General features: G+C 37.4%; 1 protein-coding gene across 5 annotated transcripts in view; it reads left to right on the top strand.

The window, feature by feature from the left end:
• FAM184A (family with sequence similarity 184 member A) overlaps positions 1-24,756 on the top strand; it is an 89,319-nt gene that overhangs the window by 24,593 nt on the left and 39,970 nt on the right. For 4 of the 5 annotated variants that reach the window (XR_012074963.1, XR_012074964.1, XM_072965800.1 and 1 more), the window contains exons 2-6: positions 8,371-9,225; positions 9,984-10,119; positions 11,613-11,794; positions 14,192-14,389; positions 17,748-17,870. Coding sequence is in view for 3 of the 5 variants with exons in the window: in XM_072965800.1 (XP_072821901.1) it covers positions 8,371-9,225; positions 9,984-10,119; positions 11,613-11,794; positions 14,192-14,389; positions 17,748-17,870 (1,494 nt within the window). In the remaining 2 variants the exon portion in view is untranslated. The remainder of the gene's footprint in view (positions 1-8,370; positions 9,226-9,983; positions 10,120-11,612; positions 11,795-14,191; positions 14,390-17,747; positions 17,871-24,756) is intronic. The other variant, XM_072965802.1, reaches the window with a different exon arrangement.

Below are 24,756 nucleotides of genomic sequence, written 5' to 3'. Positions count from 1 at the left end.
ACTAGGAGCTAACTTTCTTTTCTTTAGGTCCTTGAGATGGTTCTTTGAGCATAGAGTCATGGAAGATGAGTAAATGAAGGAAGGAATGTCCCTTCTGGTTTCACTTCCCTTCTGCCTGAGAATGTCAGCATTTCTTGCAATGGATGAAAGGGCAGGAATTGGTTGGAAAGCTGTTACGGCTTTGAGAGCAAGGAGATATTGCTACAATATTCCAAATTAGAAGAGATTGCTAGAATTGTCAACCCCTTTTTTGTCTCAACATATGTGATGGATGATGTTTACCTGTGTAATATACCTCATTGTACAGAGCCAGGTTCAGATCAACCCCATACAATTTTGAGAGAAAATGAAACACTGTAATTCCAAATCACCACACACATTAAAAATATCAGTAGCTGTCACTCTCTAGAAATTGCAACATAAGTAAGGTAAACTAAGAATTGTATGCAGTTCCCAGAGTATAGACCATATGGCTTTTTTTCTTTACATTTGCAAAATTCAGACTCTGTACAATTAATATTAAATTATTTGGGGGCATGCAAGTCACATCAGTAGAACCTATGTCATTTCCTTTTAAGTTTCCTTTTCAGATTATTTATTCTCATTCACTACTGATTTTGTGTATTAATTTTATATTCTGCAAATTGGCTAAATTTATTAGCTCTAATAGTTTTTTGTGGATTATTTGAGATTTTCTACATATAGAATCCTGCCAGCTGCAAATAATAGTAATTTTACTTCTTCCATTCCAAATTAGGTTCCTTGTATTTCTTTTTCTTGCCTAATTGCTCTGGCTAGGACTTCTAGTACAATGTTGAATAGCAGTGGTGAAAATGGATGGACTTCCTTAAGGTTTGTCAATTTTGTGAATCATTTCAAAGAACCAATTTTTGGTTTTGTTTCCTATGCTCTATATCATTTATCTTCACTCTAATCTTTATTATTTCCTTCCTTTTGCTAGCTGTGGGTTTAGTTTGTGCTTCTTTTTCTGATTCTTTGAGATGAGACTATATTATTGACCTGAGATCTTTCTTCTTTTTCAGGGTTGTTTATAGCAACTACTCATCTCTACCATTTTAGTGGGAAGGCAGTTATAGACAATCCCTTAATGAATGGGCATGGCTGTGTTCCTTTATTTATAAAAACAAGCTGCAGTTTGCCATTTTAGCTCTATCCCACAAGTGTTTCTTTTTAACCCCTCCCCACCTTCCCCCTTTGGTTACCATAAGTTTTGTCTTTTATGTCTGTGAGTCTATTTCTCTGTTTTGTAAGTAAGTTCATTTGTATCATATTTTAGATTCCACATATAATCATGTGATATGATATCAAATGATATTTGTCTTTTTCTGTCTGATTTACTTAGTATGATAATCTCTAGGTCCATCCATGTTGCTGCAAATGACATCATTTCACTCTTTATTATGGCTGAGTAGTATTTCATTGTATATATACCACATCTTTATCCATTCATCTGTTGATGGACATACAGGTTGCTTCCATGTCTTGGCTATTGTAAATTGTGTTGCTATGAACATTGGGGTGCATGTATCTTTTCAAATTAGAGTTTTCATCATTTCTGGATTTATGCCTAAGAGTGGAATTGCTAGATCATATGGTAACTTTATTTTTACTTTTTAAGGAACCTCCATACTATGTTCTGTAGAGGCTGCACCAATTTACATTCCCACTATCAGTGTAGGAGGGTTCTCTTTTCTTCACACCATTTTCAGCATTTATTATTTGTAGACATTTTAATGATGGCCATTCTGACTGGTGTGAGGTGATACCTTACTGTAGTTTTGATTTGCATTTCTTTTAATGATTAGCGATATTGAGCATCTTTTCATGTGCCTATTGGCCATTTGTATGTTTTCAGTGGAGAAATGTTTGTTTAGGTCTTCTGCCCATTTTTTTGATTGGGTTGTTTTTTGTTGTTGTTATTGTCTGTGAGGTGATATCTCTTTGTGGTTTTGATTTGCATTTTCCTGACAATTAGTGATGTTGAGCAACTTTTCATTTGTTTTTTGGCCATTTTTTAATTGGGTTGTTTGTTTGATATTGAGTTGTATGAGTTCTTTGTACATTTTGGATATTAACCCCTTATCAGATATATCATTTGCAAATATCTTCTCTCATTCAGTAGGCTGCCTTTTTGTTTGGTTGAGTTTTCTTCACTGTGCAAAAAGCTTTTTAGTTTGACGTAGTCCCATTTGTTTGTTTTTGCTTTTATTTCCCTTGCCTGAGGAGACATATCCAAAAAATACTGCTAAGACTGATCTCAAAAAGTGTACTGGCTTTGTTTTATGCTAGGATTTTTATGGTTTCAGGTCTTACATTTAAGTCTTTAATCTATTTTGAGTTTATTTTTATATATGGTATGAGAAAGCAGTCCAGTTTGATTCTTTCTCATGTAACTGTCCAGTTTTCCCAACACCATTTATTGAAGAGGCTGTCTTTTCCCCATTACATATTATTTGGCATAGATTAATTGCACCAGACCTTTTGAAAAAAATTGTTGGATCTGAGATTGCTCTTTTTCTTTGTAAGTTCTCTTGTCTTTCAATAGTGCTTATGTATCCTGAGGATGAGCGTGCTGTCTCTCTCTTCCCCCTCCCTCCCTCTCCCTCTCTCTTCTGTTGGTCTGTCCATCTGTCTCTGGAATTGATCAGAAAAGGAAGGTGGCCAAATATCCAGAATTTTCAAATAAGCAAGAATTAAAGGTTGATACCGGCAGGAAAAACATCACCAGGAGGAGTAGTGGTGACGAGGATCTGCTTGTGGTTGCTGGGTGGTTGGGTCTGTCGTGAGGCAGACAGTGGGAGAGTGAGCTGAGGCTGGCCTCACCAGGGTTAGTAGCATCATTTATGGCCATGGAAGGGATGCTGCACTCTAAGAACATGGTCTCATCTCCCTATTAGGGAGGAGTGTGAAGCAGTCAGACAGCGGTTGCCCATCTTCCCTCTCCCCCTCAAATCCCAGGCTTTATCCTTGCTCTCTCGGGAGGAATTTTTCCCTGCTTTCAGTCAGTGCCAGTCTCTCCACCTGTCAGGCAATCCTTGCCTTAAACTTTCTTTGTGACTTTGGTGTAACAGTTAGCCCTTCCCTGGGTTACATTTTCAATTCCTCTTTTAAAAAAAAGAAAAAGAAAAAGAAAGAAAGAAAGAGAGAAAGAGAGAGAGAGAGAGAGAAAGAGAGAAAGAAAGAAAGTTCTCCCTGGACTGGACTCTGCTGCCTCCTAAGCCATCATCCTAGTTGTTTATTTCCTTCCTTTTGCCAACCGTTTCTTGGAGTTTTTTCTCTACCAACTGACTTCCTCCATTCACTCACTGTCCACTCACCCACTTTTTCCACTTGTCCACTTGCTCTCTCCTCACCAATCTACTGAAAGTGCTGGCTCCAAGATTATTTCTGAGATTCAGATTCTGAATGCTGGGGCTTCAGGTCTTTATTTTTCTTGGTTTTTGTGCAGCCTTTGACATGATCCCCTGCCCATCCCTCACACCTTGGACCATGATGCCCTTTTCCCATCCTGCTCCCACTCATCCCTCTCGGCACGTTGCCTCTGTCTGTGGCTCCTAATCCTCCTCCTCCTCCTGCCACTGAACCCTGCTCAAGGCCTGGTCCGTAGTCATTCTCGTTCTTTCTCAGTGGTTTCTCCCTCCAGGATCTCGTCCAGCTCAACAGCTTACCTCTGCAGTGTGGACCACGTGCCCCTTTCTAGCTCCAGAACCCATCTTTCCCCTCACAGAATCCTGTGCTTTCCCATCTCTGAGTAAGCATTTTACTCAGAATAAGGGAAAACTCTCACGTTACCACCCTCACTCCCACCCCAGCAAAGACTCATTTTGTATTTCTCCTCCTTTGTAAGACTTACCAAAATTTTACTTTGAGTAATTGAGTAAATATTTCTTTAAGGTCAGTCTCCACTAAGTTGCAAGAGAATAGATAGCCACATACATACATCCAGCTCACTGTTGTGCTTTCTGTTCCAGTGATAGGTCTTGGCACGTAGCAGGTTTGTTTTTGTTGAAGGGACGAATGAATGAAGTAGGAATTGAGCATTAAAGATTTGCTGTTAAGCCGTCAAAATTTATTTAGGTCATTGGGATTTTTACATTTCCCTCAGAATGTATGTTTCTTTTTTATGTGTAATGATTAATTAATATTCAATATTCTTGAAAAAGTTTGATAATTTTTATAAATCAGTTTTATTCTAGTCTGTGATTTTTAAGGAAATTTGAAGGCTATCTGTTGATAATTAATGTTACTTTAATTTTCTGTTTTCATTTTCAGTGTTATGTTTTCCTGTAGCTAAGTCATTTTGAGTATTGATTCATTCTTTTAGCACTGTTAATATTAATTTTTTAAAAGGTTTAATATTTTCTGATTATAATAGTGAAATAAATTCATTACAGAAGGCTTAGAAATGCTGAATATCCTCAGTTAAAATTTGGTTAATTTTTTATACAAGTTGAACCATGTATCTGCACACACAATGCACACTCACTTTTTTCCTTGTATGAGATTGGATTTTGTTGTATATAGTAGCGTGTGTATTGCCTTATTCTACAAGCTTTTTCTTGTAAAACATTCTTTTAAAGGAGATTTGCTTTTTAATGGTTTCATGGTATTACATTTTATGAATGTACCATTGTTTCTTCAGTGATTCCCTTACCTTAGCAATCTTAAACCTGTTGGTATAATATGCAGCAATTTAGGTTCATTTAAAATATTTTAAGCTTATATAACATACTTTTCAGTGAACATACTTTGTCACTAATGAGTTAGATTTCAGTGGGAACACACTTATGTTGCCAGTGTATTTGCTCCGGGACCATAGCAAAATATGATAGACCCTCTTGCTGTGTCCTCATATGGCAGAGAGAGAGGAAGCTAGTGCCCTGGTCTCTTTTTATAACGGCACTAAATCCCATCACGAGGACCCCATCCTCAAGACCTTGTCTAAACTTCATTACCTCCCAGAGGACCCATCTCCGTATAACGTCATGTTGGGAGTTAGGGCTTCAACGTATGAATTTTGTGGGCTTGGGGAGAAACAATTCAGTTTATAGCAGTCAACAAAGGAAACTGTCTCAGACACTACTTGTTTTTACCTAAGTAGCATTTTTAAAACTAGCATCTAGACTTGTCCTCATTTTATCTGTGGGTAAGAGTATCTGAAAGTCTTCATAGAAAAAATAAAAATTACTCACAATTGCTTATTCATCATGGAACATATAGTTAAGTTATGCATTATTGGCATAAAATGGAACTGTGAAATTGCATGAAATTGCTGAAATGATTGTACTATCCCATTCCATGAATGTGCATAGTTCCAGAAAAATTGCAAATGGCTCTTAATGTCTTTTAAAATAGTGTATGAAAGGAGACATTAGAGAATTTCCTTTTCCTATGTAGAAAATGATAGCCAATTTTATGGATGATTATGATCACTTACTAAAGTTTCTTTTAAAATTAGTCTCATTCTCTCCATAAATAAATGATAATAACTAATAAGGAAGCCTTAGTACCTTATGGTGCTTTGCATTAAAAAAATCTTTATATGACATCATTTTTTAAAATGTCAATGATAAGTTGATCTTATAACAGTGATTTCACTAGGGTAGAATACACATGATCTTCATTTAACATTGAGAAACTTGAAGCTTAGAGAAAAAGTTACTTTACCTAGGGTCAAAAATTCAGTTTAGGTCCATTCTTTTACTTCAAGTCATATATCTTCTGTGTGTTCAAAGAACAGGGTGGGAGGATATAGCTCAGTGGTAGAGCACATGCTTAGCATGCACCAGGTCCTGGGTTCAATCCCCAGTACCTCCATTAAAATAAATAGGTAAATAAATAAATAAATATAATTACCTTCCCCCCAAAACAAAAACAAACAAAAAATATTTAAAAAATAAAGGACATAGAACTATTTATATTACCTTTGTCTGAGAAATAGTAATTAATCAGAGAAAGTTACAAATAAATCGTTACCTTTGTAATTATGTAGAGAAGTGAACAGAGGATACTACATATAGTTAAGGTACTTGAAAATTCATATATAGCATTCTCATTTAGAAATACATAATTAAATAGTGGTATATTTTGTATGGCTACTTACGAGAGCACTATTAATTTGTTACTGTCCTTGGCATCCTTGTATTGTTCCTTTTGAAGTTTTTAGAAAGTTATTTTAACATAGCTTTCCTGGAATATATAAATGTATGGTTAGTATGATACTGTGTTTATTTTACATAATATACTTTCAGAATCTCATAATTGGTGCTCCCAGTATATGAGCTGTAGTTGTACAAAGTCTGGACTGTTTAGTAGAGAGTAAACAAAGGTACTGCAAATCCAGATTTTTAAGTTTTGGCTGCCAATTTCAGCTGGTAAGATGGCTATGTATAGATTAGAATAGGAGTTGGTAATAAGGTCTTTTCCACAACTGCTCAACTCCGATCTTGTAGTGGGAAAGCAGCTGAGGGCCATACGTCAATGAATGGGCATAGCTGTGCTCCAGTGAAACTTTATTTACAAAGACAAGCAGCAGTAGTATCTGGTCTGCAAGCTATGCTCTGCTGGCCCCTGGATTAGAATACAAAATGAAATAGAACTCCTCGCCATACTATTGCCCTTTTATTTATTAGATGTTTACTTAAATTCTGTTCTAATTTAATGCTACAAAAATGGCAACACTTCTGCATTTTAACTGTGAAAGTATTTGGTGCTGGACTTCATTTTTAAAGCCAGAGTAAGATCACATTTTAAAATGAGCAAAGTTCTAGAACATTGATTTTTAGCTTCTGGATTGTTGGAGTGTATAGTGTTTACTTCTTTTTACTTCAGAAGAAAGTGGGCATGTCTGTAAGCCTTAAGTAACAGTTACAAATATTGCTGTTTGACCACAGGGGTGTAATGGAGGACATCAAGGAACCTAGGAGAATGGGAATGTTACTTTAAAGGGAATGTGTTGTCATTGGGATTAAAGTTGGGAAATGTCAATGGAATCATTAAAATCCAAGGACGAAAATAAAGGCCTGTACTCAGGATACTCTGGCTCTAGGAATCTGGCTTGCTTGGAGGCAGAGGGAAAATCAGGCAGTGAGTGAAAATACATTTGATAGGTGAACGCAAATGTACTAATTGGATTTTGTAAGGAGACCACTTGGGAGTGAGAAGGATCAGCTTTAAAACAGACTGTGGGAGGATCCGAAAAAGAAATACATAAATTTAAAATATGTCAGACTTTAAGCAGTTGAAATAATACAGGAAGAAGAATGTGGGGCAAGAGGATGGCCGTGTCCCAGGTCTCGGTTGAGTCCCTGGGACGTGCTCCACCAAGTGTGGGTCCTTAGCTTCACGGAGGAAAGAATTCAGGAGCAAGCCGCAGTCGAGTAAAGGTAGATTTATTCAGAGAGATACCTACTCCATAGACAGAGAGCAGGCTATTTCAGAAGGCGAGAGAAAGGCCACAAGGTGTGGGGTGTGGGTACTCAGCTGAAAGTAAAAGTAGATACACGCTCCGTAGACAGTGCAGTCCGTCTCACTCAGAAGGGAGAACTGCTGTGAGGTGTGGGGGTTGTTAGTTTTTATGGGCTCAGTAACTTCATATGTTAACAGAAGAAAAGACTGTTCCAACTACTTTGGGGAAGGGGCTTGGATCCCCAGGAATTGGGCCATTGTCCACTTTTTGACCTTTGATGGTTAGCCTCGGAGATGTCGTGGCACCTGTGGGAGTGCCATTTACCATGTTAATAAATTACAGTGAGTGTATAATGAAGCTCAGGGTCTACTGGAAGTCAAATCTCCCACCATCTGGGACCTCAAGGCCTACTGGGAGTTGAATCTTCCACCATTTTGGTGTTAATTGCTGTGTCATTCCTTGAATGGCCATGCCCTGCCCCCTTCTCTCCTGTTTCAGAAAGAGGCCTTTGGGAAGACGTAGGGCCTCATGCAAAACCTCCTTCATCTTCAGGCCTCCAGTGTAGGGCAGAGACTTACTGTGAGGCCTTTCTACTGATCCCACCACAGCCCACAGGAGGCTAGACTGGGCCATAGGAAAATGCCATTCTCATAGACCAGGTGGTCTCCTCCGTCTTTTTGCTCCTCACAGTTTCAGTTTTAGGAAAACATTCTTAATTTTGAATGTTTTAAAATCCTAATTTAAAAGTCTTTAAATGTAAATTTTAAGATGGTGCTAAGTAAATCTATGAATACAAAAACAATGCATGATGTTTTGGTATTTAATATTTACATAGCCAGTATGATATGCACAGAAAAAAATCAATCCAAATGAAAGAATTAACTTCGTTTGAAATTATATAGTTTACTGAATTCTTCTCCCTTTTCCTTAATATTGCGCAGGTAATATATGCTTTGAACACTAAAAATGATGAGCATGAATCCGCAATTCAAGCCCTCAAAGATGCTCATGAAGAAGAAATCCAACAAATTCTTGCAGAAACAAGAGAAAAAATACTGCAATATAAAAGCAAAGTAACAGAGGAGTTAGACCTTAAGAGAAAGATTCAGGTTTTAGAAGCATCGTTAGAAGACCACATGAAAATGAAGCAGCAGGCTTTGACAGAATTCGAGGCTTATAAGCACAGAGTTGAGGACATGCAACTTTGTGCAGAAGCCCAGCATGTCCAGCGCATTGTAACCATGTCTAGAGAGGTTGAAGAGATTAGAAGGAAATTTGAAGAAAGGTTACGGAGTTTTGGACAACTCCAAGTACAGTTTGAAAAAGACAAACGGTTGGCGTTGGAAGATTTGCGAACTGCTCACAGACGGGAGATCCAAGAGCTGCTGAAGTCACAGCAGGATCACAGCGCCTCGGTCAGTAAAGGGCAGGAGAAAGCAGAGGAGCTGCACAGAATGGAGGTGGAGGCCTTGAACAAGACACTGGAAGAGTTAAGACTTGAGCGGAAAAAGCTCATTGAAGATTATGAAGGCAAGTTGCATAAAGCTCAGTCCTTTTATGAACATGAGCTGGATACTTTGAAAAGGTCGCAGCTTTTTACAGCGGAAAGCCTCCAGGCTAGCAAAGAAAAGGAAGCAGATCTTAGAAAAGAGTTTCAGGGACAAGAAGCAGTTTTACGAAAAACCATAGGAAAATTAAAGACAGAGTTACATATGGTACAGGATGAAGCTGGAAGTCTTCGTGACAAATGCCAAAAGCTTCAGATAGCACTTGTCACAGCAGAGAACAATGTTCAGGTAAGTAACGAGTATTACATTCAACACGTGGGTTATTTTTCCTCCAGTTTCCTCTTTTTCCTTTTGATTAGACCACTTTAACTTTTTTTTTTCCGTTTTACTTTTTTCTACTTTTCTTTTGTGAGAAAATCAGTGAAAGGGTAATTTTTATTACCCTGTAGCTAGCTGTTACTTGTTACTACAGTTTCAGATATTAAAGGCCCAAAACGATAAGCTTAATACCTTGCTGACTGTTTATGAGAGGATTTTATTTTAGAAAAACATATTAATATTTTCCCAGTGATTTGGGATGGTTAAAGTATTGATCTTAGGGTTTAATTATGTTTTTTCTTTTCCCTTCATTAATAATAGCCTGCACATCAGTTGATATCCAGACACTTAGCAAAAAATTAAGATAGCTTTATAAACCTGAATTAAATAGGGGTATGACACAAATTTGAAAAAAAAGTCTCAACAAAGAGTCTCTTTGTTTTATTGGCATAGAAAATTTCTTAGCTATGTTTTAAGTATCTGTGCAGCATTTAAATATATTAGAGAGGTCAAATATCATTTCATTATTGGGTCATTTTACTTGTGAAGATGACAGGTTATGTGTCACTAATACAGATTCAAAACTAGGTATTGTCAAGTGTGACTTTTGAATAAGAGAAAGTTGCTGCTGGTAGCTTAAATGAATTATATTTAACTTAACATCATTCTTGGATATTAATTGCATATTAATAATTGCATATTAATAATGGCTATTTGATCTTTCTTAGGTTCTTCAAAAACAGCTTGATGATGCCAAGGAGGGAGAATTGGCCTTATTAAGCAGGCACAAAGAAGTGGAAAGTGAGCTAGCAGCAGCCAGAGAACGTTTACAGCAGCAAGCTTCAGATCTTGTCCTCAAAGCTAGTATGTCTGACCGCAGTTCTTGGTGTCTTCCTCAGCTAAAACCAATACTTAAATGTTAATTGGAGACAAAATTACACATTTCTTCTCATTTTAAAATATTGAGATTCTAAGTATGTTAAAAGAGTCTGTTATCTTATTAATTAATCATAAGACAAGAAAATAATTTAGTTTTAGAAATGTATTTCTATAGAAAAAGTTAGAGTTATAGGTTTCAAAACACCAATAAGTCAGTCAGTAAAAGAAAAACATTCTGAGGCTTGTCCTTTAAAAACATGTCCTTTTAAAATGTAAATATTAATATAAAACATAAACATAATAAAAACATAAATAAAATAAAATATAAAACATTTAAAAATACTGAAATTAGTGGAACTATATTTAAATACAGCAGCTTCATTTCATTGGCTTATTAGTAAGGATCATTTTATGCGCTAAAGCTGGGTTGCCCATCTTAATGTGGCTGACAGGCTCATTTCGTAGGCCTTCCTGGAGGAGGGGATGACCCTGTCAGTCTGAAGTGACATTTTGTTTGGGGGAGTTTGTGGGGCAGGGGAAGCCATTTGAGCAAGTTCTGTGAGGATGTCATCTGACTTGACTGGCTCATGGGTGAATCCCAGATTACCCCCTCAACTAAAGTAGTAGCTTTTCAACTTTTGCATGTATGAGAATCTCCTGGAGGGCTTGTGCAACCACAGGTGCCGGACCCCAGCCCCAGAGTTTCTGATTCTGTAGGTCTGAGGTGGGGTTGGTTTCTGACTGGTGGTCCCAGGTGCTGCTGGCGCCGCTGGTCCAGGGCACTTCGAGATACTCTGTCCTGGTGCACACCTTCTGAGGTCCTTTTCTCACATTCACTTTTCATCTCTCTGTCTCTCCCCATACCTCCCTCCTTTTTTTTTTTTTTTTTTGCTGTTGTCATTTATTTTCATTTTTCATAACCTTGCTGTCCTTCTCTGTCTCTTACTCTGCCTTAATTCTTTATCAGGTCTGTTGTCTACAACAAATTTAGTTTCAGCCAAACTGCTGCCTGTCATCTTTACTTTTTGCATACAATTTCTTCCTTTCTATGTTAGAATTTAAAAGAGGAAGAGATTAGAAAAGAATAAATAATGCATTTTAGTGCTACAGTGCTAGTCAATGCACCCTCTCTTACTTTGTTTTACTCCCAAGACTTTTGTTTCTGCCCCTAGGGAGTTGCTTCTCCTTCAACTTGTGTAGCTTGAAATCTTTAGAAAATAATTAGAATGGTCCTGGGTGCAGGGAGCAACATCAAGTGATGTGAAAATGGACTTCTTTCTAATTTAAGTTACTCTATTTGGATAAGAAGGATTCTCATGGTAAATATTTGTTTTATAAGTGAGGAAACCAAAGAACTATTTGTAAATGCAGACTTTTTTTTTCTTAGCTATTAAGTACAATGTGTCATTAACTATAAACTGTTTTATATCATAGTGTAATGGATTTTAAATTGAAGGGATTTTCTTTTGGGGGAGTAGGTCATATTGGAATGCTTCAAGCAACTCAAATGACCCAGGAGGTTACAATTAAAGATCTAGAATCAGAAAAATCAAGGGCCAATGAGAGATTATCTCAGCTTGAAGAAGAAAGAGCTTTTTTGCAAAGCAAAACTCAGAGTCTGGATGAAGAGCAGAAGCAGCAGATCTTGGAACTGGAGAAGGTAAAGAGCCGTTGAGGACCCACACCCCCATGAAAGGAAAGGAAGATAAGCTCAGTTTCCCTCTTTTTCAGATTTGATTTAGTGTTTACTTCTATACTGCAGTCACGAACTATTTCTTTACTCTAGTAATTTTTGTTTTTATTTTGGCGAGAAAAGTTATAGAAGTTGGACTATCCCATATTGTGTATATGTTCAGAATATTCTCAATAACAATCTATAATGTAAAAACTTATGACATTCCAACCAATTCAAGGCAGAAACTGAATAAACTCTTATTTCAGTGTAATAGCCACTACAGTTAATCATATTTGTTTTTCTCTTGATGAAACATATCATTGTATATACACCTAAGAAATGGCTGTAAAACTGAAAAGGATGGCAAGAATCAAGCCTTGAAAATTCATGTCCTAACATGCTGAATTTCTAAATTAAGTAAGACATATCATGTGTCAAGTAATTGTTGAACATGTATTCCAGCTCTTCCAGTGTCTACAGTACCAGGTGGGAGTTTGGGACACTCTTCCTCCTTCCCTCAACAACCAGGTGTCCTGGGAGGTATCTGATCTCCTTGCCCCTTGCTCTGTCCCATTCACTCCTGCCCCGGGTGCAGGCTGGTTTCTCTTGCCACCACTCCGCAGACTCGGTGTCTGCCTCAGGCTCCAGGGACATCCTGATCGCTGGCCTTGGGGATCTTGTCTTACTGTGGTACTGACTCCGCTTGGATTTGTAGCGTCTCTCTTTGGGTTCTCTCTTGTTTTCCTCCTGTCTTCTTGGCCGTGCAGTTTTGTTTGTGAGCTCCTCTCCTCTCTCTGTGTCCTTACCTTTAATGTTCCTCTGACATACTCATCTCAATCCACATGCTTGTCCATTACTGTTCCAGTAACATCCACCGTCCCTTGCTCAGTGACAGCTCCCAGAGTTGTCCGACTGAGCCAGATCTTTTCCCTGAACTTGAGTCCTGTGTATCTAACTCCCTCTTGCCATATCTGTTTCTCACAAACATGTCAAACCAATGTGCCAAGAACTTTCTCCCCTCAAAATAACTATATTTCCTTTACTTCTTTTTTTTTTCCCCCAACCAATAGCACTATTTTCTATCTAGTTTGGTATATTTGAAACCCGGGAGCCATTCTAGATCACTGTTTTCTTCACCCCCTTATCTGTCACCAAGTCCTGTTGGTTCTACTCCCTCAGTCTGTTTTTACCCCATCCTCTCCTCTTCTTGCCCCTTCACAGACCCTTGCTGTAGGCACCTGCCCTTTCTTGCCTGGATTACAGTACAGCCTCCTCACCGCTCTCCCTGCCTGCAGTCAGCTCACTAGCCTACTGCCAAGATGATTGTTTTTCCAAAAAATGTCAGTTGCTTACATTTCAGTGATTTCTCATTCCTGTCAGAATAAAATCCACCATCCTTAGCATTAAAGACTCCTTGTCATCATTTAACTCCTGCCTGTTCCTGACCCTCGTTCCTCGTCCCTCCCAGCCATGAGCCCTGCCTGCCCACCACACTGCTCGGCTGCGTGGACTTCTGTCTCCCTAACTTCACTGCCTGGTCAACTGCTCCTCATCCTTCAAAATGCTGGAAATGGTTGTGGTGCAGATTTTTGACATCAGAGCTGGGTTTAAAGTTTTCTTGTCTCTCACTTCCTGATGGGCTTGTGAGAATTAAACGAGTGTGTCTTCTTCAGCTCCGATGTTTCCTCTTCTCCAAAGCCTTCTCTGATCTTGGTATCTCTCTCTCCCTCTCTCCCTCTCTCCCTCTCTCCCTCTCTCTCTCTGTCACACACACACACACACACACACACACACACACACTCTCCCTCTCTCCCTGTCTCTCTCTGTCACACACACACACACACACCCCTCACACACACCACATTGTTTCCCACGCTGTCCACCCATCCAGGTTAGGCTCCTTTCCTGTATACTCATAGTGTACAATGTATACTCCCTTCATTAGAACTTAAAATGTTATTTTGCAACAGCCTTGACTTTTTTCATCATTAGACTGTGAATACTTAAAAGGCATATAATTGGCATTCAATAAAATTGTATTGAGTAATGCCATTTGAATGGGTAAATTGGTAAGATATTTTTTGTTACAACTTTAGCATGTAGGAAGACTTTTTCTCTTAAGCTTGCAGATGTGCTAACTCACACTTGGTTCTAACCTAATAATAGTATATTTTATCACTTACTTTAAAATGATTCATTTTGCCAGTGCCACCTGTTATTTTCTGAGAACACTCAATGATGTATATTCCCATGATCCATAGTCTAAATCCCGTAGCACTCAGTTCATTCAAATTCATCTATTTGCTGAGTGTTCAAAGCACTAATAGCAGTAATGAGAAAAGCAGATGCGAATTATTGATCTTTATTTTTTTTCAATTTTAGAAAGTAAATGAAGCAAAGAAAACTCAGCAAGAATATTATGAGATGGAGCTAAAAAACCTGCAAAATAGACTGGAAGGGGAGGTGGCTCAGTTAAATGAGGCCCATTCTAAGACTCTGGAAGAATTAGCTTGGAAGCACCATATGGCAATTGAGGCTGTCCACAGTAATGCAGTTAGGGATAAGAAAAAACTGCAAATGGTGAGTAACAATTCAACTTAGTGGGGAGACTTTATAGCTCAGTGGTAGAATGCGTGCTTAGCATGCACAAGGTCCTGGACTCAATCCCTGGTGTCGCCATTAAAAAAATAATGCCCCCCCGCCGCAAAAAGAATAGCAAAAAAAAAAAAAAAATTCAGCTTAGCATTGCGTTGTAGATGGGTGGGTTTCTCTGATGATCCAGCTGCTGTCTTATACTCACTCTATGAACCTTGGTTCAGTGAGTAAGATCCATAGAAGTTCTTATGTGGGATATAGTTTATTAAATTGATACGAGGCGTTTCTGCTTGGTGTGAGCTGTTGTAGAAACACTTCCTAGATCCTGAGCTGTCTTTTCGTGAGGCAGCAACCTAGATGTGATCTCTCCGGTAGACAGTTTCCTTCCCTGGGAAAATGATCTGTTTTGTTTTGTTTTGTTTTTTCCCTCGATTAGGTAATCAGCTTGCTAATAGTAACACATGACAGACAGTAATTATATAGTAGAAAAAAGCAAGATGTCTGACAGGTCGGGGCCGTAATGACACTGTGCTCTTTACTTACTAGCTCCTTATCTTGGGCCCCCAAAGCTTTGCATCAGGCTCTTTATTTGACAGATGAAGATAAGATCCATCTTGTAATATCCCTGTGAGGGTTAAGTGAGATTAAGTCTTAGGAACCCGGACATGTCTGAACAAACAGTGATAAATAAATGTTAGTTATCAGTACTTCTTACTGTGTGTATCAGACACCGCAGTGATGTTTTATGTTTATTTTTTCATTTAATCCTCTAGCACTGCTGTTGGTTTCACTGCTGTACCCATTTTACTAAAGAGGTGGAGGCACGGAGAAGGCAAACACTTGCTCAAGCACATGCAGCTAATAAGATTCAGTCAGGCCTTGAATTCAAGTCTCAGATATCAAATCCTAAGGCACTTAACCACCGCATCCTGCAGGCCTGTATTAATGGTGCTGGTTACATGTTTTACATAATAGCACTTTACAGCTTACTAAAAGCTTTCTTGTAAATTCCTTATTATTTATGTCTTGGAGATTAATGTCATTTTTATTATATAGATGGTGAAATAGCTTTAATAAATCTAAATGATTTACCCAGAACCACAAACCTAAGATGTGAATTGAAATCTTCTGCCTTTCTGTTCTGACAGCTAGTTGGAAAAAATATTCAACACCTAAACATTATTAAAAATTCAGACAAAACTTCCTTTTAGAAAGGTGTTTCTGTCTAAACATACTGTTATATTTATAATAGCTTAAGATGGAACTTAATGACATGTTATTTCTCAAGGCTGTGGTTGTCGTTTTCTGTGTCAGCTCACTATTCCAGGAGAGGCGTGCACAGCTTTAGTTACCTGTGTGCGTGCTCGCCAGCTCCGGATGGGCTGTCACGTGTGCCAGGTTTTCTATTAGAGCTGCTGCTGCTTCAGTAATGGCTCCCGTAGCTGTTTTTGTTCTTCCTTTTCATTTCTACGTGCCATTTTCACCTTAGCCGCCTCCTCTCTTACTTGGAGTATTTAAATTGCAGCTGCCTTTCACCTCTCGTTACCTCTGTATTAAGTTCTAAATGCTAGAATCAAGGCATCTTTCATCAGTATCATTTTTGCCTCACCGTTGCCCTCCTAGTCATCCCCTCACCCATTAAATTTCCATTTCTCAACAACCTGAAAATCTACTTTCATCCATTGACATTTCTTACAAGCATTCTTTGAAACATGGTTGCCGTAAGACAGATGACATGAATTTCCTGTATGTGACCGTAGTCAAAACCTCTTATGAAAGCCTCATCTTTACCTTTGTCTTTTCTCAAAATAATTTATCCCTCACTGCTTCATTCCTTTCTTGCCTGGGTGGCTCACGTCTGAGCCTAAGCTAAAACCAGCCTCCTTCCAGATAGTCTTTCTCCAAGGTCAAATTATTTTTTAAAGAACATTTAGCTAAAGGTGACTTCACCATTCCTTATAACTTTGTTACCAAGAAGGATATGATTATGTGGAGAATCCATGCAGAAAAGAAATGACACAGCAGGTCTGAAACTGCCATCTTTAGAAAACATGGTGCAAGGCTGGCCCTCGCCTTGTGTCTGGAACTTGATTTCAGGAGGGTTCCCACCATTCCCTGATAGGAGTGGCTCGCTGTGCCTGAACTGTTTATGCAAACGGTGTGGTTTATGCTGAACGTGTGCGTTCCCTCCTAGAGTCTGGAGTTTTGGTACGTGCTAGTCAGGGGTGCCTATGTAGCCAGCCCCCAGTGGGAAACCCGGCACCGAGCCCCTCAGGAGCCTCCCTAGTGGGCAGCATTTCACACGTGCTGTCCCGGCTTGCTGGGGAGCTCTGTGTGAGAGGGCGCTTAGAAGCTTGGGCCTGGCATCCTGCAGGCTTCGCTCCATGTGCCTCTTCCCTTTGCTAGCTGTGCTTTGTACCCTTTTGCTGTGAGTGTGACTAAATGCCGAGTCCTGTGAGACATCCCACAAATCAGCAAGCCTTGTTTGTCTTGGGGACTCCCAACACAGAGCCCGATTGATTACTTTTCTCACCTTACACCATAGAAATACTCAACACTTGTAAAGTACCATGTTCTTTGGTCCCTCCATAGTTTTTCCCACATATTTTGACTTCTGCCTAGAATGTTATACTTACTCATGCCTCACCACCCTGTGCACACCTTCAGACTGTGCTTAGGAATTGCTTTCTCTGTGGAAGTTCCCCACCAAGCTAGAACTTAACAGTTCCCCATCCAGATACTCCTATCCTCCCCATGTACATCTAAATTTAATCACATATTCTTTAATGAGCTTATTAAGGGCAGGTACCATGTCTTATTGCCTTTGTATTCCAAGTAGTAAGATGAGTAGCATGTCTGGCAAATAGTAAGTGTTCTTCAGCAAGTATCAGTTTTACTAGTATTGTTCTTTAGATACCTTAATTTTTCACTTGTTGATTCTTGGCTATGCTCAGTGCTAGGCCACTGAGTTTCAGTAATGTTACTAGATTTTGTGTTTTTATGTAAATATAATGAATTCAAAAGAGAATTTTTTCTCATCTCACCAAATTATCATTTATATCACACATTTTATTTTTTGACTTCAGCTTGATCTAGGCTGGTCAGATATTCTCACCATTAAAAAGATGATTTAACTGCTACATCATAAGTGATTCACAGTAATAGAATCTAAGCCCCCAGGATTAGTTTGATTCACTGTTAACTCTGATATTAAGGATTAAGGGTAAGGCTAATTTGAAGAGCAAAGCATCAAATACAAAAACAGAACAGTCTTTTTCTTGGGGTCTTTGAAGTATACAATATTTGCAATTTTGTTAATTTAAAAAAAATTTCTTTTTCCAAGGAATTGGAGGAACAATATAAAAAGGAGAAACTAAACCTGGAAGAGGATAAAAATCAGCTTCAACAAGAGTTGGAAAACCTAAAGGAAGAACTTGAAGACAAGCTGAATTCAGCCAGTCAAGAGGCAAGAATTCTTTAGGCTAATCCATCACCTATGTTACGTCTTATTGGTACTATCTTACTTGGTAACATTGTATATGTAGGTGAGCCTCAGTGAAGGTAAAATACCTAGAGTAAAAATAATCCAGAAACTTTCATTAATGCTGAGTTTTTCATAGAACATTGATTATATCTCACCAGGTAAAAATTTACTACAAAAAATACTGGATCAAAGTGCTTTTGTGGGGAAAAGGAAAACAAAGAAGAACATCCCCTTATAGGAAAGAAAACAAAGGAGGTTTTTCTGCCCTTTTGCAAAACATTGACTTTGTATTCTCTACACTGAATCATCATTTAAAAAAAGAGACTTTATAAGTTCTAGATAGTGACATCTAATTTTTAAATTCTACATAAAAGAATTTACATAATATAAATTCTATATAAAAATAGTATCATTTAGCCTGGAAAAGAAAAGACTAAGAATAGAATATAATAAAATTATTATGAATCAAAAATTTGTGAATGAAATAAATGTAAAGGCAGTTGGAAGGCTCTAATATTGTTTGTTCCATCCCTTTCTCTCTTTCATCTTCGTGCACCTTTGCCCTTCATGCACCTGTGCCCTGCTGCTGTCTCTTTTCCTTCCATTCCAGTTCATCCTTCATGTGGCTTGTAGACTGATCTTCCTGAAACAGGTTCTGGTCTTGGCACTTCTTGTCTTGTCAGCTGTTCCTCCCTCACTAGCCCCATCTTTCCCAACAGTCTTTAAGTCCTGCTTTCTCATCACTCTGCTTCTGTTTACACAAACCACACCAAAATACAGGAGTGCCCCCGGGCAGGCTAATGATTTGCACTCAGTATTCTTTAATTATCTTTAAACATTTACCAGAGAAGGTACCAAGCACATTTGGATATAATGGAGAATTAAGATTGTCATTGCTGCTAGCTCAGTCTCTCTTCCATTGTCCGAGATCATCCGCTGCATACCTCTCTCGCAGTGCGTGATCCTTGTAGTTACAGGGTCCCACTCTCATTAGAAGGTAAGGGTTTAGTGACCATCTGTGTGTCTCATGTGGGTCCCCTGGAGTTCTACTCTCAATTCTGAGTAGTTTAGGAATTCCTCCAGCCTACATACCATAATCTCACTGAGAAGAGCTGTGATTAAATAAATAATTGATTTTTTCCTTCTAGTTACATTCTCATTAATGTTTTAGCACTGTAGTAACGTTTTGGTGCCGTGTTAGAATGGCTCCCCAAGAATCTACCTGGCTCCTCCCTCCGCATACGCCTGCCTTTTCTTCAGCCTGGGACTTCTTTCTTGTCCTACTTTGCTGGTTAGGATCTCCAGAGATAATAAGCATTCTTGTTTTGTTTCCTGCTCTTAAAGTGAAGGATGTCAACATTTCATAGCTAATTATGATGCTTCTCTGCTAATTTTATTTTATAAAAGCTCTTTATCAGGCTTAGAAAATTCTCTTGTAATTCTGGTTTCCTAATTCAAAAAAATTACAAATCGATGTTTATTTTTCTGCATCTGTTGAGATCATATTTTTCTTTAATTTGTTAATGTGGTACCTTACACTAATCAATTTTATAATTTTTAATTAACTTTGGATTTCTAGAATAAGTCCTAGTTAGTCATGACAGATTATATATATCTTTTCAATACAGTGCTAGATTCAGTTTTCTAATATTAATTTTAGGCTATTTGAGGTTTGAATAAGATTCCTCTGTACTTTTCCTTTTTTATACCATCCTTTCCTGGTTTTGGAATCAAGGTTATACTACCGTTATAAAATGAAGTAGGACTTATGTCTTTTTCTATTCTCTGGAAGAACTGTGTGAGATCAAAATGCTTTTTAACCTTAATTGCACTGTGGTTTGTATGAAAACAATTTTTGAAACTTGTTAAGACCAGCTAGCATTGTGATCTTGCACATGAAAAGAAATTTAATGTTCTGGGTACATCCACTTATTTAATGCCATGTAGTCTGTATTCTGGTCCATTAAATCAAGATTTTAAGCTGTCTTCTTCAAGTATTCTGTATTCTTTTCAATTTCTATCTTCTTGATTTATCTAAAAACTGATACTGTGATAGTGGGTTTGCGTATTTCTTACATTCTGTCAATTTTTGCTTTGTATATTTGGAAGCTTTGTTATATACACACTAATGTAAAATTGTTTTAACTACTTAGTGAATCATACTTTTTGGCTTAGTCTGTGTTATTTGATATTGTATAAGCAGCTTTCTTTTATTTTGATATGACTGGCTTATCTTTTTTCATCCACTGATTTTCCATTTTTCCTCATCTTTATGTTTACATGTGCCTCTTGCCAACCACGTATAGCTGCATTTAAAAAAATATCTAGTCAGAAACTTTGCCTTTTGAATAAAGACTTTCTTTATTCCACTTACATTTATTTATTGGATGGGAAGTAGATACATCTGTGGAAGGACAGGCAGAAAGAGGGAGTAGTTCATGAAGACTGAAAGTGATTGTTTTAGAAAAAATTAAAGAAATGCACTATCTTCATAAGTTGATAGATCTTGATACCTTTACAAGTGAAATAGCCTAAAAATATAAATAAGTCAACTATGGATTTAAATGGATAAATTTATGAATGTCAAAATCATAATAGGATATTAAGGGAAGCTAGTGAATCTAAAATCTCAGGTAGAGCATAACCCTGTTATATGAAATATTATTTGGGTTCACCTTTGAAGACACAATACTAGGCTTAAATCATCAATAAAACTGACTATTATGGTCTTTTAAAATGTGCCTATAATAAATTTTAAGTTGTGGATTTTCTTCTGGAAATAAGCTTTTTAAGTGTGTGTGTATATTTTTTTTCAATATTTCATTAAAGTGAAAGTCATTTGGATTTGTTTATTATAAAATGTTATATCATAGTTGATATGGGGCCCCACACATGGTAGGAGATCAGTAAATACTTGACATAAATCATAGCAATGTTTTTTGGGTCTGTCTCCTAAAGCAAAAGAAATAAAAGCAAAAATAAACAAATGGGACCTAATTAAACTTAAAAGCTTTTGCACAAGAAAGGAAACCATAGACTAGAAGAAAAGACAACTACTGAAAGGGAGAAAGTGTTTGCAAATGATATGACTGATAAGTTAGGATTAATATCCAAAATGTATAAATAGCTCATACAGTTCAATATCAAAAAAACAAACAACCCCATCAAAAAATGAGCAGAAGACTTGAATAGTTTTTCAAAGAATAACACGTGGCTAACAGGCACATGAAAAGATGCTCAGCATTGCTAATCATTAGAGAAATGCAAATCAAAAACAACAATGAGATATTACCTCTCATTTGTCACAGTGGCTATCATCAAATAGTCTATAAATAACAAATGTTGGCCAGGATGTGGAGAAAACACTTGTACACTGTTGGTAGGAATGTAAATTGGTGCAGCCATTATGTAAAACAGTATGGAGTTTCATCAAAAAACTAAAGATAGAATGAAACAACCATATGATCCAGCAATTCCACTCCTGGGTAAATATCCAAAGAAAATGAAAATACTAATTCAAAAAGATACATCCATCTCAATGTTCATAGCAATATTATTTACAATAGCCAAGACAAGGAAACAACCTAAGTATCCATCAACAGATGAATAGATAAAGAAGATGTCATTATATGTATACAATGGAATATTACTCAGCCATAAAAAAGAACGAAATTCTGCCATTTGCAACAATGTGATAGACCTAGAGAGTATTATGCTAAGTGAAATAAGTCAGACAGAGAAAGACAAATACTGTATGATACCACTTACGTGTGGAATCTAAAAAATAAAACAAACTAGTGAATGTAACAAGAAAGAAGCAGACTCACAGATAGTGGTCACCAGAGGGAGAGGGAAGGGAGGAAAGGGGCAAGATAGGCATATAGGATTAAGAGGTACAAACTACTATATATAAAATAAGTAAGCTACAAGGATATATTGTACAGCATGGAGAATTACAGCATTTATTTTGTAATAAGTTTTAAATGGAGTACAATCTAGAAAAATATTGGATCACTATATTGTACACCTAAAACTAATACAATATTGTAAATCAACTATATTTCAATAGAAATATAAAAATAAAAATTTTAAATAAAATAAAATTTATAGCACTTGATATGATGAGTGGTAGAAAGTGACTCATGTATCTAGCTCAGGTATTTAGACAGATAATGACGCCACTATTGGAAGATAGGAATTACAGGAGTAAAGATACATTAGAATCGCAACATTGAGTTGTTTGGACATGCTGATGTTGAGGTGATTGTAAGACTAGGTAGAGTGCGCAGGCTTGGAGCTAAAGATCAGGCAGTTCTTGAAGCCATTTAAGTAGAAGAGCTCATTCATTGCGAAGGAGAAATCAGAAGCAGGAGAAAAAGGATGAATGGATATCAGAAAACCATGAAAACAGATACTTACAAGCAGGTGGAAGTGCCTCACAGTGTCACACAATGATTAGGGTCAGAGTATGAGGCCTGAAAAAGTTATGCAATCAAGAGTTCTTGGATGACTTTTCTATAATTTCAGTACGAAAGTTGGATGGAAACTAGAGTTAATAGGTTTAATATGAATCATAGTGATGACACTGCTTTTTTAAGACTATATGTAAATGGAAGAGAAGAGGACAATGAAGTTAAATTCCTTTTTCAACCTTACACCAAAAAAGTTCCAAATGGGCTAAGCATTGAAATGTAATATCAAATCATGAAAATAAATATAAATGAAATATGCAAATACAGGTGAGAACAAGGACAAAGAAGGCCTTTTGAAATATGATGGCAGTATCGTGAATTAAGAACAGAATATTTGTTCAGTTAAAGGGAAAACTTCTGTACATCAAAACACCAAGAGCAAAATTATGAGTGAGGAAAAACTGGGAGAGGTGGAATAAGTGATTGGCAAATTGTATGAGTAACGGAATTTATGTTTCTAACACCATAAGAGTGTTTACAAAACAGTAAGAAATTTACGGACACCCTAATTTTTTAATGGGCTAAAGAAAAAACGTGGAAAAACAGTTTTAATATCACTGTAATTTAAAAACTGGAAGTGAAATTAATGAGATGCCATTTCATTACCGTAAAATTAACAATGATAAAAAAAATTAAGTGAGACCATGCAGTGTTGATACGGGTAAAGAAATATGCACCCAAAAGCTGCTGTGAATGTGAAATCGTAATTTTCCTGGAAAGGAATTTAGTAGCACATATAAAAACCTTAAAGATGGGACTATCCTTTGGCTTATACATTTCAATGTATTTAACTTAAGCAAATAATTAAAGATTATTGACAAAATTTCAGCACTGTTTATAGTAGAAGAAATTTAGTGAAAATTTCAAAATGGTGATAAGTGATCAACAGAGGTTTGCCACAAGAATAAACTGAAGAAAGCTTATGTACAGGCCCTGAGGCATGAGAAGTTTCTAGGAATTGGAAGGATGCCAGTGTAGATGGAGTGCAATAGCAGCTGTAATTGTAATTAATATTTAGTTCCTACTATGTCCCAGGCATTATTTTATATAGTCTCCCCTTTATGTTGTTTGTTTCTTTAATTCTCACAATAACGCTATGCAGTAAATACTAGTTACTAAATCACAAAAGTTTTGTAACCTGCCCAAGTCACATAGTAATTGGGTAAAGCCAGAATTCCAGTCCTGGCGGTGTGATCTCAGAACTCTGTTCTTAACCCCAGTGCCCCTCTTCTTCCTAATGAGCATAAAGACCAAGGAGGAGTGTTGCCAAGCCAACGCTGGAGAGTTGGACAGAAGCTATGCCAGGGGGGCCTTATAAGCCTTTTGGAAAATTTTAGATATTATTCTAAAGGAAAAGGAAAGCATTTTGGAAGATGCTTGCATGGGGGGTAGTGCTTACACTTACGTTCATATTTGTAGTTTACAAAACAACTCTGGTGTTTCAAGGAGAATGGATTAGAGAGGAGCAAGTATGGATAGATATTTCAGAGAGGAGGTTTCTACTTACTATAATTCCCTCATATGCACGTTATCAAGAAGAATCTGAGTATTGATCTCTATTGCACGTGACAGAAATCCCAGCTCAAACTGGCCCCAGGAAAGTTATGAAGTCATGCAGCTAGAAAGCCCCAGGGGAATGCTAGCATCAGGCATGACCAGAGTCAGAACTGAAATTGTTGATAGTGGAACTCAGTTTCTCGTTTTCGGTTGAGTTGGATTTGCTCCCTGGGTGGTAATGCCTTAAGTCATACATTCCCTTAGGTGTATGTGCAGCTGGAAAAGACCTTTTCTAGGAATTCCTTTGAAAGTCCTGCGATCACTGTGAGTAGATGAGCTTTAAACTGTGTGCCTGCCGCTGAATCAGCCCCCATGGTCAACAGTGAGATGACCTTACTGGTCTGTGTTAATGAAGTGCTTCAGTCCTGGAGTTCCGGTTGAAGCCCTCCGGAGACCTCATGGGCCGATAGGGAAGAAGGGTCGATTCCCCAAAGGACAAAGGAGACTCTGATATTGGGAGACAACCAATGTGTTCTGCGTGCATATATTTTTATTATATTTTGGAAAACAAAATTTAATCAGTTATGTTTATCACAATTTGCTTATTATATTTAATTGTGCAGAATTTTACAGTTTTTGCCTATTTAAACATGTTGTCTCTAATTAGATTCTTAGTTTCTTAAACACTCTCTTTTAATCCTTTATGTAATTACTAGAATACTGTTCTTTACAGGTTTTTTTTATACGTTGCATCTGTATGTGTAATGCATATTTATCTGAAAATTTTCTGGATTGTGGTAGAAAATTCTTCTCCATGTAGATGAATTTGATTGTCCTTCCCTTATTGATTGGTACCTAATATTTGTATGTTACTTTCTAGATAAAAAATCTTTTCCCAT

This window comes from Vicugna pacos, chromosome 8 (assembly GCF_048564905.1).
Source record: "Vicugna pacos chromosome 8, VicPac4, whole genome shotgun sequence".
Taxonomy (NCBI): Eukaryota; Metazoa; Chordata; class Mammalia; order Artiodactyla; family Camelidae; genus Vicugna; species Vicugna pacos.
This window is presented reverse-complemented; position numbering and strand designations above follow the sequence as displayed.